General features: G+C 39.5%; 1 protein-coding gene across 1 annotated transcript in view; it reads right to left on the reverse strand.

The window, feature by feature from the left end:
• Nucleotides 1–873: 873 nt before the first annotated feature.
• LOC124165697 (RISC-loading complex subunit tarbp2-like) overlaps nucleotides 874–18,289 on the reverse strand; it is a 47,223-nt gene continuing 29,807 nt past the window's right edge. Inside the window, exons 6-8 of the mRNA XM_046543182.1 lie at nucleotides 17,717–17,881; nucleotides 1,854–1,944; nucleotides 874–1,209 (exon numbers count right to left, since the gene is read on the reverse strand). Coding sequence (XP_046399138.1) covers nucleotides 1,058–1,209; nucleotides 1,854–1,944; nucleotides 17,717–17,881 — 408 coding nt within the window. The 3' untranslated portion in view covers nucleotides 874–1,057. The remainder of the gene's footprint in view (nucleotides 1,210–1,853; nucleotides 1,945–17,716; nucleotides 17,882–18,289) is intronic.

Genomic DNA, 18,289 nt, shown 5'->3' on the forward strand with positions numbered 1-18,289 from the left:
TTACATACATAACCAACAAAATGATTAGCATTAAACAAACGAAAGCATAGCACTAGCGATAAATGAGTAGTTTGAACACTAGAAAAACTGCAAGTACAATGAAAAACATATTGAAATATAAGGAATACAAGACACCATAAAATTTTGAAAACATGAGAAAAGGTTAGCTAATCACAGGTTGAAATCAAAATGGAATAATGAAGGAAACAGAATTACTCACATTTTCATCACCAAATACATTTCATACCCATGCAATTTTGCAATAACCAAGATCATTGAGACTCGTATCCTTCATCGAGCACATTCCAAAATCGTAAGGGACACTATAAGCAATAAAAAAAGTCTGCAGTTAACACTAATGACTATCAATAAGCCTCAATATCACGTTTGTTTACATCGAGATTCAATATGGCAGCCCCCAGTTCATTACTGCACAGAAAAACAGGCTACACCAGCGCCTCTATGTTGGGTAGGCCGTTGGACCACTGGGGCTCCGGAAAAATCGAATCGAAAGAGGTTTTCTATACGATATATCGCAGTTCTGTCGCCCCCTTGCCCGTACTGCCATTTGATTTCGGAACGGTTTGGCAGCACCGGCAGTACTGCCAGTGAATCTCGGAACGCGCTCGGTATCGGGGCTGGTGGTTAACTGTGTGTCGTGACAAGTGTATTGTGCTGAATAATTTAAGAGGTATGTAATAAGTCATCTCACGTGTTTATGGTTGTAGTGAATTGGTTAACTCTCATGCCCTTTATTTTGTGTGTATTAGGTTGAAACACTACCTTAGAATTGGGGCGTAAACCGGTACATCATGGCCACAGCCAAAACGCCGATGTCAACTTTGAATGAGTATATGCTGAGAAAGGGATTTACTCCTCAGTATGAGCTCATTACGGATAGTGCTGGACACGATACTTTCTTTCAGTACGTCGTGACAGCAGGAAATGTCCGAGGTATGGGCGATAATCCATTGCTTATGAAGTACTCAAACTCTCCACATGGTGGTCGACTGCACCACCGTTATTTGAAAAAGCGCAGAGCTGCTGCGCTTTATGGTCACCTCTCCTCGCAGCGCCCGATCATCATCATCAGAGCGTGAAGAAGATTGACCGACGCCATCTCTTCAGCTGCACTCTTGTCAGGACCTTCACCAAATTTCACCAACTCCGGAGTGGTACCCAGACTAGCAGCGCACAATGCATTCCCAACTGTACAAGGGAGAGCAGAATTAGGTCAACGCGTACATCAACCCACGACTTGTTCTTTCAAAAACACCATTGAACAACAACTGAGATTACCCGGCTAATTTTTGCAGTTTCTTGAGTAAGCTAAAGGTTTCTCAGGCATCAAATCAAATTTATCCTTTCAACAAAAATTCAAAGTTTCACCTTCATTCTTCACTCAACATGGAATCTTCTAAAAATAGGTTGAATATAATGTAGATTTGAAAAAAATGGAAAAATCTCGCGTTTATGAAAAAATTTAAGTTAGGAAAATAGTTTTAGCTTCTAATTAAATTGTTATCGATAAAAGCAGAAGATTCCGCAACAGTAAGAGGTTTATGATAGGATACAACCCAACTAGAGGCCACACCCCACCCAAGGGAGAAAAAAAATACCTTACCAGAAACCAAAAATTCTGCCCTGCAAACCACTGCAATTAGGAGTGGCAATTAAGAGACTTTGGTTTGAATCCAAACTGAGCCACCAGAGTTTTTCACAGCCAGCATCAGCCTTGATTGAAACCCACTTTGCCTAACTGTGTGGGAAGTCACTTTTCAGAAGCAGTGTTTGGAAATAATGTTAAAGAGCTGCTCGAGTCAGCCACACAGCATACACAAGAGTGCACTTACGATTAGATTTCATGAACATGTAATCAAGAGGAAGGTCATTCCCTTCTGCAAACTTCTCCAAAGTCTCCTTGGGTGTGTGGCTCAACGCAAACTGAAAGCAAAGACAAGCAGAGTGTTACAAGAGTGGTTTCCAAAAATAAATGCATCATTCTCTCTGCTGGCTACTTATTGACTTGCCAGCCATCTAACCAATGGAAACACTTGGACCCAAAATCACAATTCCCCAAAAGAACTCAGTACACGTAAGGAGGAAAATACAAGTTACGTCAGAGAAAAATCTTCGCATTGAAATTTAGCAATGAAAAGGATATTCACATCTGTATAGTCATTTTGCATTTTTCTTCCTTTTCTTACGTGAAGATGCCAACAAATCCTTCACTTTCACCATTTCTTCTCACTCTATCTTAATTAAAACAAGACATCAAAGTGCCAAAAGCAAGGAATTTGGATGATTGAAAACATTTTACACCATAGCAGTCATTGAGGCATCGAAGATCCTGCCAGTATCTAGCAGGTGCATTCCCTGAGGTATTCAGCTGTAGTTCGTACATCCTTTCATTCAGAATTAATATCATCTCCACTATACACCATTCACTGGCTTGTCGTAATAAAGACATAAATAGAGGAAAAACATTGATTGCATTGATGAAACACTGACATTCTTTACAGTATATGGTGCTCGGGGGTAACTGGGGCATAGTTTTTCAATGTGATAGTACCATTTCATTTTCAAATATGTATTTATTGTACAGATAACTCCAGTGAATGGGTGAAAATAAACACGTAGATTTGACAATAATATGACTAGCACATCATGTGACTTGAATTTAATTACTACCATTAAACAATATTTTATATTAATATTATTTTCACATCTCAGTTGACCCCACTTACCCCACTACTTGAGGGTAACTGGATCACCCCATGGCAAATCCCATTTGAGCACTGCCACAATTATTTTGGATAACTGGATCTATCAAAGTACTTTAAATTATCAGAAAAAATATTGGTTAACACAGCTATTTTGATTATTATGAATGTAAAGGCCGTTGTATCAGAACGGTTACGGAGACCTCACGGATTTCCCTTTCAAAACACAAACACCAGAGGCGGACTCTGCCAAGTCGAACATTCTGAGTTAGTGCTTCAGAGATTTCAATCGGTGGGGTGAATTCTCAGCTGAAAAATGCGCAGTAAATTCTCGGTGAAGCTTCATTCAATTCACTGCAATATTCATGAACTCTTCCGCGCATTCTTACATTATTAGATATAAAATCAATAAACATTAATATAGTCTAAGAGTTGCATCTCGAGCATTGCCAATCAAAATGCGTAATATTATTCCCCGAATTGACCGATCCCATGGATTCAGGAAAGTATGGTATCTCAGCGCTACATTACTAAACTGAATACTTAAATTGATTCATTATGTTATACTGCGATCAGGGTTCCCACTCTACCTGAACAATGAAATTCACGGCTTTTTCCAGGTTTTCACGGTTATTTTTCACGTTTTCACGGTTTTTTTAAGGTTTTCACGGTCTCAATTTTGCTAAATTCACGGTCCGTTAATAAGCCAACAATAAGAAAATCACTGGCCGTATATCAACAGAAAATTAACGTACGCGAAAAACGCCGTGAATGTTAACGCCGCAATGAAAAGTGATATCTGTTATGACGTGATCTATCGTTTGTAAAATTCAAGGCCGACTAAAGGACCAGCCCAACCGCGCTCTTGCCCGGACGCCGAATACCCTTCGGACCTTCTTCCGTCCGGACACTCGAGGTCCTTTTTTAATTCCTCGCTGAGAGATTGTTTTTTGCGCACGTTGTTATTACTGCACAGTAACCGAATTTCCCCCACCCCAATATTTCTTATTTAACAGAAAATATTTTATTTAAATTGTTTATAGATTATAATAAATTGATTCTTTCTTATTCAGCGGAAAATATTTTATGAAAATTGTTAATAGAACATAATAAATCGAAAAACAATTTCATACACCGTATTAGCACGAATCTAAGACAAACACGATTCTAACTCTACCCTCCTTTTTTGGAACTCCACTAGGGGACAATTTTTCTTTATTAATAACGATACGATTATAAAATGAATGCGGAAAAACGATCAATGCTTAATTTTTTTGCTAGATTGCCTATGTCCCAGGAAACGCAGGATTTTGGCGAGTAATTAAGAAATTCATTAAAGGTTTCAAAACAATATTTTAGATAATAACAGGAATAGTAGTACTTTATCAAGATACATACGTCATATTGTTGATTCGACCCATGTCTCTTTCAAAATTCTGAATGTTTGCTCTCCACTCGGCATTTACACTGCTATTATGGATTTCAGTCAGATGTAAAAATTCTTATCCATCAAACACCATTTCCAGTACACGTATTCACGAGAGCAATGTGCATGTTGTGCCTAAAACAACCGCATTCGCCGGTGCAGTGACTGGTTTTGAGATGGATCACGAAGGCCAAAAATAGTCAATTACTTGAATTGTTCCTGTCTAATGAATATATTTTTAATACAATTGAGGTAGTGTGTAAAGCGTGAACAATGTTGCGTTAATCGTCAGCGGCACGCCCACCTGGATCTTCGCCTTCATATCTCTACTTGTTTTCTCCAGGTAGCTCACTCTACCCCCACCCCTACCGTCATGTGCTAGCGGACAACCCAAGGCGCTCGGCAATATTCATGCGCATCTAGCCCGGATTCTTTTCTTCATGTTCAATTATTTTCAGTCCATCTCTTAAAGTTCTCAATAGTTTCTTCGGAGGGGCCATGGTCGGAAGACGACTAAAATTAAACTAGTGAAAATGACTCTATTAAACTCACATGGAAAACACTCGGTGGTTCGAAGTCCAGCCACCCCGGAAAGTAGGGAACCACTCGTACGAGGTGAAGTTCGGAACTGATGCTATCGCGTACGGGGGTACGCAGAGCACACTGCAGAGGGCGAAGCGTGACCATATGACTGCGCCATGAAATTTTTTACCCTAAAGATGCCCATTCTTTTCTAATTAGCGTAGAGCAAGATGATCAGATGAATTCGGATTGTTAGTAGGGAGAAACAAAAATCCTGAGAAGATATCCCTTCGTCAGTAACTCTGACAAGTGAGACTACTAGTAGTAGTATAGCTCGTAAATTGATAACTGATAACAACCTGGTATCATGTTTTCGGAACAAAATGCCGAATTAACTGCCGTAAGCTCAGCTACGAGGATATCGCGTTTCGCCAAAAATCACCATCGTATTTTTCCATCTATTTCCTTGCTTAAAATACGTCATGTGTGGTCTCGTTTTTTTTTAACGTGCAAATTACTAACATTTCAATCTAATAAAAGCATAATAGCAATTACTGAATATCATTGTTAGATACCTTTTGGGCTAATAGGTGATTCATGCAGCAGTTGACCTCCATAAACTGGGAACTTTAGGCTGAAAAAGGTCAGTTGGTGAGAAGAGGGGGGAGCGCGAAACACGTTTCTATTGTTCTCGTGTAACTCGATATTTTTTTCGAAGCTAAAGTCTTCGTAATAAGATCCCTGCGCGAGCTGGGACCTGTTTTTATTTTGAAGAAGAGAAAAGCGTCAGAAGGGGGGAGGCGAATGGTGAATGGAGGGGGATAAAGGTTCTTGGGAAATGCGCTAATGTTACTTTCCCACGGCACTGAGCTTCTCCCAATGGTAGTTCCATCTCTTGGAGAGGATTCCAACTACGTGCTTGTCGTTATTAGCCATAAATGACACATTGTATTTATTTCGTCTCATTTTCGTCAAACGATGGATGCGGGAAAATTCTGCGTCGGAACCGCGATCTTCAAACGATCAATGCGAGAAACGATACTTCAGGGAACGATAGATGCGGTAAAAAATTAAATTGTCTATAAGGAACTTTATTTGGGACCAGAAACGGCGAACGATCAATGCGGGAACGATAGATCGAGGTTCCACCGTATAACTTTCTTTTGAAAGCGGCAGTGTAATGACTTCTTTTCTCTGCTATTGTAATACTCTGAAACCAAAACTGAATCGATCTCTCTAATCAGAGGCAAATCATGTTCCCTTCTTACCGTTGCTCTGGGAAAAATGGAACGACTATGTAGCATAATTAATCGTAGAGGGCGTAACTTGGTGGAAATCCATAATATCACGAATACAAGGATCAAGGAAATAGCAAAGTTCTTGATCCTTGTATTCGTGAGACTATGTAGCAGTTTATATCGCGACGGCATTGAGGCTTTAACGTCACAAACAAACAGCATTACCTTAGATAGCACAAAGCGGAGGAACTGGATCCCCACCGACAGTAAATAACTCCACACAAACTTTCCGGTTGCGACGTAAAACTGGCAAGTTCCAGGTCGACGCATGCGACAATCGTGTAATGCTGTGTTGCCATAAGCGGAAATCTTCTCTCGTTTTCAGGGCCGCAATGCGCGAGAATTAGTAACGTCACGCCGAAAGCTCGCTGTCACCCGGTTCAAACGCAGGGAGCGTAGTGTCCACAGCGCATGGCAGGTTGTCAAGGCTAGCGGTCTTCCAGTCGTAGGATTGAGGGTGTTGAATAAACGCTCAAATTTTTCGACACAATGACCAACTAGATTTAGTTTCGAAAGTGGTCGCTGCAGCCAGTGGGAAGGCTAATTGGGTGGAAGGGGGACTAAGCAGTGACCGAGGGAGGGGAAACCAAGCCATTTGAGGAAAGTAAGCAAGCTGATGAGAAGTGGTGTCATATTTCAGGAGGGGGAGAGAAAAGGCCTGCGCTGGGGAAAGATGTTTTTTTCTTCAGGCAACATTCGTTCCCACGCTTTTCTGACCCATACGACCGCATGCGACGATGCTCGCCACAATGAATAGAAGTGCGCTAGCTACGAACGAAGATGAAAATTTCTGGGAAGGTATTATTATCAAGATTGAGATATTTTTCAGGTTTTAAGACGAAATTCACGGCTATTTCCCGGTTTTTTCACGGTAGAGGAAATTCACGGCTAATTCACGGTTTTAAGGTTTTCACGGTTGAGTGGGAACCCTGGCGATCTAAGGGCCCATAGTTTGCATTGTCTACTTGCCTTTAATCATTATATCTTCTGCCTTTTATATATTACGTACATTGACGAATCCGGTGGTTTCACTGTCACAGTTAATACATGCACGAGGGGTTTCAAGGATTACGAGCAAATAACACAAAAAAATACCAGTAAATCACTATATTCTTAGACACATCCACACGCACATACACTCAATCTTTCACGCACACAAACATACTTTCATTCTCTCATATCTCAATAAAATGATGTGAAAATATAATCATTTGAATAATTACTTCGCTGGAAACATCGAAGAGTATTTCAAATGCACGAAGCTAATAAAAAGTGAGCTTTTATTCAGCCAACTCCGTCATTAACTTGCAACAAAGTTAGTGGGGAAAAGCTTTCAATAACGCAGTATTCATTTACATTGGCACACAATATGAGAGAAAGAGAAAAATCAGCTGAATAAAATCTTTGCAAAATACAACACGGTAAATCAGTCGTCAGAAACATGTAAACAAGTACGCAATTAATATCGTGTGTCAACTTTTTCTTCACTTTTTCGCAGCGTTCATTGCTAACACTCAAAATTTCAATGCCTTCACGTGGGTGTCAACTAATTCTTTTCCGCAATAAAGATTTCTGCTCGTACTTCATTATCTTTTAATTCCACAGATGGAAATGTCCAAACTTAAGGATACAATTTCTAATGTTTGAAAGTCGGAGTTGGGGTGCGTATGCTGTGTAACAAGCTGTATCCTACAGGAGTGAGCGCAACCACTTCCATTGCTCGAACTGCAAATTTTCACGTTGATTGGTGAACTGGGATTTATAAGCGATTTTTCTACAGAAATAAATGAAAATTCCTTCGAGGAATGATAAAAAAAATGGGTCACTTTATTTTGTTTAGCACGTAAAAAACTCGATAACTATTCGATATTTTTTCTGCCATTTGGGTATAAGAGCGAATATCTACTTCATCGCGCTCTTCATTCAAAAATTGATGTAATCACTTGAAATACGGTTATCACTTACGTAAGTACGGATTTACGTAAGTCGAGACATACGTAACTCGGGGGATGCCTGCAGTTAATTTAGATCATTAATTAAGCGTGTACCTAGTGGAAATACGGTTTGAGACGTAATTTTTGCCGTCATAGGTTATCGGGCGATTGACTTCCAGGCAGAGGGTCTACACTAAAGCCTTCAAGGTTTCGGTATTCATGGGGGAGAAATGGAGCGGTGGCTGAGTTGCGTATGAATAGCATAAACACATAAAAGGGTCCGCTACAGAATCTCAAACACAATGACTTCATTCCCTCCCAGCAGTAGTAGGCACTCTGCATCTCAAGTATACAGTGCAGCAGTTGCCCAGCAGTTGTTTCGATAGAGCCATACAGTGTAAAAACCAAGAGAACAATGGCAAAAAATAGGAATACAGATAGAAAAATCAAGAAGTTATCAAGAAAAACCATAAACCAAGAAGAGAAATTGAAAGAGGTCAATTTCTTTGAAAATTGAGAGTGTCAAAGCGATATTGCGTGGAAGTTTAAACTCACGATGCTTTATTCTGAATAAAGACAAAGTTAAACATCAGTGACCTCAGCCGTACCAACTTCAACCAAGCGGTCAACACTTACGGAAAGTTCATCGTGAATCTGTACAAAAAGACAGGGGTGGTAATCGCTCCGAGACATTTAGTGAAAGCTCCAGTTGGTTCCAGAGTTTTAAACGGCAGGTATTTTCAGTGCGGCAATATCAGGTGAATCTGAAAGTGTTGATAGTGCAGTCACCGCAACATTTTCTGATGAACTCCAAGCAGTGATTGAAATTGGTTCCTTTCCCCCTCAACTAGTGTTGACGAGACAATATTGTTTTGGGAAAGAATGCAATCTCGTTCATTCATTATCAGGGAAGGAAAACTGGGTCAGGTTTCAAGGCATTAAGACTGTTTCACATATCTGCTAATGCCGTGGAGGACTTCAAATTAAAATGATTTATCATTCACAAACTCTGCGAGCAATGAAATGGTATTCAAATTAGCACTAGCCTGTTATTTGGATGAGCGACAAAGGGGCCTGGGTGACACAATAATGGTTTTTAGGCTGAATTGAAAATTCGTCAACTGCCTACAATGCATTACGAACCCCTGAGATAGCAAATGGTAGACCACACGCACAACAGGAGGGAATTTCAAAAGCACGTGCAAATTTTTTTTTACGAGTATAAAAGTCTTTGAATGCGTGCCCACTATCTTTAAAGTAGAGATGTGCGAATAGTATCCGCGAATACTCGAATACCTCGAATATTAGAAAGTATTCGATAATCGAGGTTTCGAATAGTTATGCGAAAAGTACCGCCTCGAATACCTCGAATACTTTGAATTTCGCGTCATACACTGTCGCACGCACGTCGTTGGTAGTTGACTCGGAAAAATGTAGAGAACTAGTCATTTAGTGCTCGCAGCGCCGTTTTACGCAAGTTGACGAATTACATCAAATTCGTGGATTTTAGCGGTGAAAAGAGTTCGAAGAGGGGAACCGAAAATGGTCGGGTGAAAAAATCCGAAAATCCCCGATTCCCCCCACCAGGAGAACCTCAGTGCCGTGGGATAGCAACCTTAGAGCATTTCCCACGATCCGCTATCCCCCTCCATTCAGCACTCGCCTCACCCACTCTGACGCTTTCCTCTTCTCCGAAATCAAACAAAAGGTCCCAGCTCGCGCAGGGATCGCATTATGAAGACCCCTGCTTCGAAAAAAATATCGAGTTACGAGAACAATAAAAACGTGTTTCACGCCCTCCCTCCTTTTCTCACCTACTGACCTTTTTCTGGCTACCTGCTTCGAAGTTCCCCATTTCTGGAGGTCAACTGCTGTGCGAGTACCGTGGGATACTTACATTAGCGCATTTCCCAAGATCCGGTATCCCTCTCCATTCAGCACTAGCTCCCCCCCCCCCCCCTCTGAGGCTTTCCTCTTCTTCGAAATAAAAAAAAAAGTCACAGCTCGCGCAGGGATCATATTACGAAGACCTTAGCTTCGAAAAAATACCAAGTTACACGAGAACAATAGAAACGTGTTTCCGGCTCTCCCTTTTCTCCCCCACTGACCTTTTTTTTCCTACCAGCTTCGAAGTTCCCCATTTCTGTGGAGGTCAACCGCTGCATGAGTCATCTATTAGCACAAAAGGTGTCTAAGAATGACTTTCGTCAATTGATGTTACACCTTTATTGAATTGAAATATTAGTATTGTGCGCGTAATTTCAAAAAGAATAAGACCAAACACGACGTATTTCTGAGTTTATTTAAGCATTTTACGCAAAGAAATAAATGTCAAAATACGACGGAGACTTAGCATTCTGGCGAAACTCGATAAGAGCAGCAGAGCTTCTCGGAAGTTGATGCGGTATTTTTTTCCGAAAGCATATATCAAGTTACAATTAATGAGTGGTGCTATAAATCTTAATTGTTACAGTCCCAGACAAATTTTTTTATATTTTCTCAGAATATTTGGTTTCTCCCTGATAGCAATTCCAATTCATCTTCTTATCTCGTGAGAACTCCCAAAGATGGACTGAAAATAATTGAAGAAAATCCGGTAGAATAGAGCTTGTATTTTGCAAAATGCCTCAGATTGTCAGCTAGCACTTGGCAGCAGAAGTGGGGGTAAAGCGATGTTAGTTGAATTAATGATATGCCCAATTGTTTCCATAAAATTAAAATATTCATTAATCAGCTAAATTCCTGTTCGAATCATTTAAAGGAAATCAAAATTACTCCCCAAAATCTTGTGTTGCCTGCTGCATAGGCAACCGAGTCAAACATTCCAGCATTCATCATTTAGTATTCGAGGTATTCGAAATTCGAGGTATTCGAATATTCGAGCAATGATTTAATATTCGAATTCGATATTCGAATTCGAGAAATCTGCTATTCGACCCATCTCTACTTTAAAGACATTTTAAACTTTAAACAGTTTATATGAATAACGTTTTTTAAGGCTATTAACATGAATATATCTGGTTTAGAGGAAATTCAATACCCAACACCACTGCTACCAGGAACGCATCCTATCTTCCCTATGTTAAAACGCTCTCATATAACGCAAATTTGTATAGCGCAAAGACCCCAAGGAACGCATCCCTTGCGTTATACGAGGCATGGGTGTACATATTTCACACTTTTAGATGTTTAAATGACGATATCTATTTTTTGAGATTAAATGAAAAGTGAAAAATTTCAAGCGCACGAAAATGCGATGGTTAATTATGGCTGATGGGAAAAGCCTGTGCAACATCTAGCTGTTTCTGTGTGAGGCCACCTGGGTACGAGGCTATGACCGCTGCTACGATGCAGGCTGCTTGCTGCCAAGCATGGCGGTAGCGTAGAGTACCCTGCTAGCAAGTAGCGCTTGGTTTAAATAAGGATTATAAATTCCCTATCAAACGAAGGAAACTTTCCGACCTTAGCCAGTTTTAATAGGTGGTTATTAAGACATGTTTCCCTGAGCTCTGTGCCTCATGCATGCATTGGTAATCTCAGATGACGTAAAACTCCTACCTACTCGTATAGCATCTAGTGATGTCATGTGGAGTGGCATCGCATGGCTGCCAATCTGGCCTTTTTCAAATGAGGTTAAAAGTGACCATTAACAGTGGTCTAAACTGGGATTTCTAAAACCAAATACAGTGGAACTTGGTTAGTACGTTCCTCCTTAGTACGTTTTCCTCCTTAGTACAGGGATTTCCCTCGGTCCCGGTACCATCCGAACAAAATACAGGTAAAGGCATTTGGTTAGTATGTTTGAAAAAATTGCGCTTTCCTGGTTAGTACGCTCAATTGCTTGCCGTGACGCAACCCGCAATTCGTTCTCTAGTATCTTCTTAAGGGTCGCAAAAGTCTAAATTCATGATTTAATTTATTATTATTAGCCATTAACATTCTTCCATTCGTTCCACATCTCTTTCTTCGACCGTAATTTATCCAAATGCATTTCTGAATTCTTGTGATGTGCTGAATAATAAAATGCGGCCATTTTTCGGGAATGCCTGACTATGAAAAACTACAGCCAATACGAAGCCCCAACTTTCCCCACCCCAAGCTCCTCGCCTTCTGTTGCCTTTTGAGCGCTTGGGAGTGCCCACTTCTGCGCACAAAGTTCGTGAGTGGGCCATTGTTGCTATTGCACGAGTTATCATGATGAAGAAATGAGTCTTAACGGTCTTAGACGATTTCCACATTATCTAAAGCAGTACTGCTCCATACACTCGACGTCGTGCGTATTTACTTGACTACTGTTGCGGGAGCAGACGATCCTCTGGATCTCCACGCGAAGCTCAGCTTAAAAACACTTGATTTCGGAAAGAAAGCAGACGACATTAGACAAATTTTGAAAGTAAATTTCAACTGTTTAATATAAAATTTTCTTGCAATTACGTCGCAATCTAATAATCTTGCGTGTCATCAATCGATATATCGATCGATTTTACTATCGATATGGTATCATTCCAGAAGCGAATGTCTACGGCTGTTGCCGTAATTTTAAAGTCAATATAAGTTTTCCCAATTTTTATGATGCTTAAAAAACCAGTTGACTTACTCCGGGTTGTTGTTATATTCTACGAGTATGCTGTGAGAAAGGAAATGACTTGTCTTCGCTTGTCTGAGCTTCACTCGTCCTCGTTCTGTTAATATACAGTAGAACCTCGCTTTTACGCCCCCGCAATATACGTTTTCCCGCAATTTACGACATTTTCGTCAAGTCCCGATGATTTAAGTATCTCTACAATGTTAAGTCTTCCCCGCATTTACGCTAACGAAATTTCAAATGACCCGCTATTTACGCCAAAGGGAACATGGCGGATAGCGCACCGTAATCAAGAAGAAAGAGAGTTAGCGATTGGAGGTAGGGATAAACTTTTTGCAAGAAGGTTGTAAATATAGGAAAAGAAGTTGTATTTACAACCTCCTCGCCTTTTTTGGCATACCTGTCACTAGCGCCATTATCATTAATACGGCCTCTTTGAACTTCTAGAATAATTCCTTCATCATTTGTTTCTGACCACTCGCGGGATTTCCTAAGACAGGTTGTTTGCGAAGTTTTAATTTCATTCCATTTGTTGGTGGTAAGTATTGTAGGTTTTCCACTTCACTTGTAAGCATCGTAGTTACGAATATAGACGCTATGTTTATATTCGTGGTCGTTCTCGTGATGATCCACGCACTGGGTGTTCTCCTTCGCGTACATTATTACCAAGTTCTTCGATTAATTTTCATCATCATTAGTCAACAATCCTAAGATTGGTTTGACGCTTTTTGACGATAATATTGACGATTAATTTAAAAGTTGTTTTAATCGTAATCTCTTTTTCCCTGCTTCTTTTTGTGACAGCATCTATAAACGCGAATCAAATACGGAATGGCCCAGAAACGAGAGAGGAAAACTTTTTCAATAGAAGATAAAATAAGAATTTTGGGAGGAGTTGACTCGCATGTAGGTTCACGCGTTTCCCTTGCCAAAGAACTTGGGATTCCAGTGTCCACATTAAACACTGCTGTTAAAACTCGCAAAAACATAGAAACCAGTGCAGTGGAATGCGGACCCAGTGCAAAGAGGCGAAAATATGTGAAGTACTCGAAATATGATAGACTAGAAGAAATTTTAAAAGAATGGTTTCAGTGCACCAGGTCCTCTAACATACCCATCAGCGGAGTTATTCTGAAGGAAAAAGCGCAACATGTGGCAATGAGGCTGGGAATTGAAGACTTCAAGGCTTCAAACGGATGGTTAAGCAGGTTTAAGACTAGGCATAATGTTGTATACAAAACAATTTGTGGTGAGTCCAATAGTGTTGATCCCCAAACAGTGGCACAGTGGAAGGAACATTGTTTAAGTGAGCATACAGAAGGGTATGCTCCAAAAGACATTTTCAATTTAGATGAGACAGGCCTTTTTTTCAATACACTTCCCCATAAGACTTTAGAGTTTAGAGGTGAATCTTGCCATGGTGGAAAGCATAGCAAAGCTCGTTTAACAGTATTGTTTGGCGCTAATGCTAATGGTAGTGAAAAGTTGAGGCCATTTGTCATTGGAAAATCCAAAAATCCCAGATGTTTTAAAAATATCAAGACATATCCCACAACTTATGCCGCTAATACCAAAGCTTGGATGACGTCACATTTATTTCAGGAACAAATGCAGGCTCTAGATGCCAAGATGGGTGGACAAAACCGAAAAATTGTAGTATTTTTAGACCAATGCCCAGCCCACCCAAAAAATATGAATTTGAGGAATATAAAACTGGTGTTCTTCCCACCAAATTGTACCAGCCAATTACAGCCATTAGATTTAGGGATAATCCATGTATTCAAATCCAACTACCGCAGGATTCTAGTGAGAAAAGCAATTAATCTTATAGATAGTGGGAGGGACCCTAAGAACTTCAAAGTATCTGTTTTAGATGCACTACACTACGTAGCACGAGCATGGAAAGAAGTTGATGAGGGCACAATTGCAAATTGTTTTAAAAAAGCAGGATTTAGTTTTTCAGAAGACTGCAACTTTGAACAGGACTATGAAGAATCATTAGAAGAAGGGAGAGGTGGTAATATAGCATTGGGAGCCGATGATCAGTTGTCATTATTTGGAGATGAAATAAGTTTTTCAGACTTTGTGGGAGTGGATGAGATGTTATCAACATGTAAGTCACTTACTATTGATGAAGCTATTGACGTGCATGACAGTGATGAGACAGCAAGTGAGGAGGATGATGATGATACAGAAATGCCAAAAGAAAGCACAATCAATGCTATGTCTGCTGTCAGTGCACTGAGGCAACATTTATCAACTGTTGCAGGAAATGAGAAAGAATTAGAGCTGTTGGACGTAATAGAAAAAAAGAGTAGAAATAATTTGCACTAATAAAATGACTAAGCAAACAAAGATAATGGAATATTTCCAGAAGAAGGCTAGTTAAAAGAACATATTGTAATGGTGCTTCTTTTTTCATCACTTAATTCACCCCAGAATGTTTAATAAATTCTGTGATATATATTTAATTGCTTTAAATTTTGAGAAGACTTAGGAGAGTTTAAGTTGATACATATTGTTTTTAATTAAATGTTAAATGGATTTTAAGTCAAATATTTTTGTTTAGTTTGTCCAAAGGTTAAAATATTTTTACTTTAGAAGATTCTTTTATGTTTATGGAGCTAATGGAAAATGTTTATCCGTATTTATCAGTATTTACTTATTTATCGTCCTGTGTTAAAGGATCTCTTTCAGAAGACTGATGTTTTGTATGATCTACCTCACTGAGAATTCAGTACTAATAAAGAATTTTTTGTTATCATAATTTAAGGTTTTGTACTTACTATTCATTTAGAACATGATTCATATGAAAAATAGAACATTTAACTATATATAAGGGGTTATTTTTCATTAAATTGTGCCTAACCTCGATTTTACACTTTCCCGCGATTTACACTTTTTTCCCTTGTCCCCCTCAAAAGTGTAAAAGAGGGGTTTTACTGTATATAGGATAAATCACGGGAGATAGACGCCGTAATCATGGAATCGTCTTCGGGAAATCTATGAAAAATTGCGATTTTTATTCACATGGTATAGTTTTTCAATGTAGCGCTCATTTTCTTGATTTTAAATGTGAAAAGAGTTCAGGAAGGCGATCCTATGAGAACTACCGATATTAATTGTAATTATGACGACTTTTTCAATGATTGCCATAACCCCGACAGCTATATTATATTACTGCATAACAATGAAAACCAGCTATTCTCACTGAGACAGGTCGTTGCTTTGAAAAATCTCCACATTAAAATTCCACAGTAACCCAAATTCACTAAATGGCTCGAAATGAGGTAAGATGTTGCTCAAAGAACAAAAGAAGGAGAAGTACGATTGCCAACCAGATAAACTTAACATTCCCATAAATATGCAATTTATCGACCCATGCCCCAGTTACCCCGGAGCACGTTACCTTTTTAATTGCATGTAATTGTATTTCCTACAAAACCATCTCAAAAAATTCATGCTAATAGGATTTTTCTCTGGGATAGGTCGACATTTAGCATGAAAAAGAGCCAAAACATGTATTTCGGAAAAAGCAAGTAAAGTTCGCAAGACCAAGTAAACTTCACTCCATCTTGTTCTCGTGGTTTGCAAAAATTCACGCATACACAGTAGGGTGGGCCGAAAAAAGGTTTTTTTTCCTTTGTTGAAAGGTTGAATTTCTTGTTTTAAATAGCTCCACAGGTACGTAATTCGTCATTATGATTGATGATAATTTAAAATAATTCACCTTATTTTTACTTTTTGTGGGATTATTAACTACCATATGAAGACTTGCTAAAAACTTAAATTCAATCGAAATAAATATCATTTTAACTGCGATTTAGCCCCCAAAATGGAATTTTAGAAACGTATGCAAAAATGAGTTTTGTTGTGCGGGTGGTCTATACTACAATTTTGTTGTTAACTCATAGACATTGTTTGAACCGTATATTTTGTCAAATAAACTTCAAATTTCATTTTTATAAACTATAAACATGTATCCACTCTTTGATATTATCCATTATCCCATATTTTCATTAAATTCGTCTTCATAGCCGTTTTATTCTGAAATCAGCCTGATTTTTCACAAAATTTTAACCCTTTCGCGCCGGACCTTCGTTGAAGGAAATTCTTCCTCAATACGAGTCTCTTGAAAGTTTTCTTTACTCCTCTGTACGAAGCCTTTCCGCGTCGACTAAAGGCAGTGGGTACCTCCCTAACCTTTTTTGGACCCAACTCAGAGGGCACCGATCCCTTTCCTCTGCCTCTGTCCCAGACCCTAGAAGGATTAAAAGCCCCTTCCTAGCACGAGTTCGCGGTCAACTGGCTAAAATGTTAATGCAAAATATATGAAAATATTTGTTGCTCGCACCGATTTTTTTACATTCAAAATGAATTTTGTGTTTTGTTTCTGAGCGTGGAGAAATTTTAAACGAAGTTCTAACGTTGATTTAGACGGATTTAATGTAATTACTTGTAGTTCTATAACTCCGTTGAGATTAACGTTAGAATTTTGTTTGAAATTTCCATGTGGTCAGCAAAAAAAGATGAATTCATTTCTAGCATTGAATTTCAAAAGTACGCAACAAATATTTTTTTGGAAAACACACTGCAAATAACAGTAGTTGACCACGTGGAGAGGATAGGAAAGGGTCGACCTGAGCGGCCGAAGAAGGGACTGGGCTCGCGCTAAGGCGGATCACAAGGGGCGACCGCGTCCGTGGGTCTATTGTGTCCGCCACGGTCACTTTTTTCGACCTGTGCCGCACAGGCGCGGCATTCGTTGGTTAGGGTAAGAACATTCAGGACGCACTGGTGTGGCATTCGTAGTTGAGGAAAAAAAATCCTCGCCGCACAGGTGCGGGATTCGGCACGAAAGGGTTAAACTTTAGAGCTCGGGTGGCAGTGGTTAATATTATCCGATTTGAAAAAAAATTTGTTTGCGAGATCCTTATATCTTTTCGCAACTTTCCCGCATAGGGCAAATTTGATCAGGAAAAAAAACCTTTTTTCGGCCTACCCTAATGCACAGTCCTCATCAAGTATAGCTTACGGAGATGGAATGATTTATTGGGAGGTGTTTTTCAGGTTCTAATGCATCACTTCAAAGCATGTACAGTCCTCATCAAGAGTTTTTATTTATCACTATCCAAAACCAAACCATTAACCCAACTGCCCTGACCTGCAGAGCAACGCTCGACCGCAAAATATACCCCATCGAGCCAACTATGTACACACACACTTACACCTCTCAAAATTGACAGCTGAGGACCGTAGAGTTCTTGCAGCATCAGGTGAGACGTGCTGAGCGTTTGGCTCACATTCTTGCCAGCTGAACTCCCACCATCTTTATCCTTGATGGAGCAGTAGCCATCAATGGCAGCCTGATAATTTTTCTCCTCAAATTTCACCTGCCATAATAAAAATAAAAGTAATGATAACCAAGGAAAAGACCATCGTCCAGAAAGTCACTGAGGAATAAAACATCAGGTTCACACTCATTCCAACAGCACAACTGAATAAATAGCATAACAGAATAACATGACTTGAATAGAATAGCAAGAAAAATGTGGACAGATATGAAAGCACGTCACCCAAACTCTCCAATTGCAAGGTACATAACGTACATAAGAAACGTACATAAAACGAGGAAGAGGCAGGAGAGAATTAACATTAATCTTCACAATAAACACATTGAAAAACTTAGAAATTACGTCAGCAGACTCCCGATTATCCGGCTACGGTTTATCCGGGTTCCGGATTATCCGTACATGTTTTCACTCTCGCTCAATTCTTCTGCGATCTTTATAAAAAAATAA

The sequence above is a fragment of the Ischnura elegans genome, chromosome 9, assembly GCF_921293095.1.
Source record: "Ischnura elegans chromosome 9, ioIscEleg1.1, whole genome shotgun sequence".
NCBI classification, from domain to species: Eukaryota; Metazoa; Arthropoda; class Insecta; order Odonata; family Coenagrionidae; genus Ischnura; species Ischnura elegans.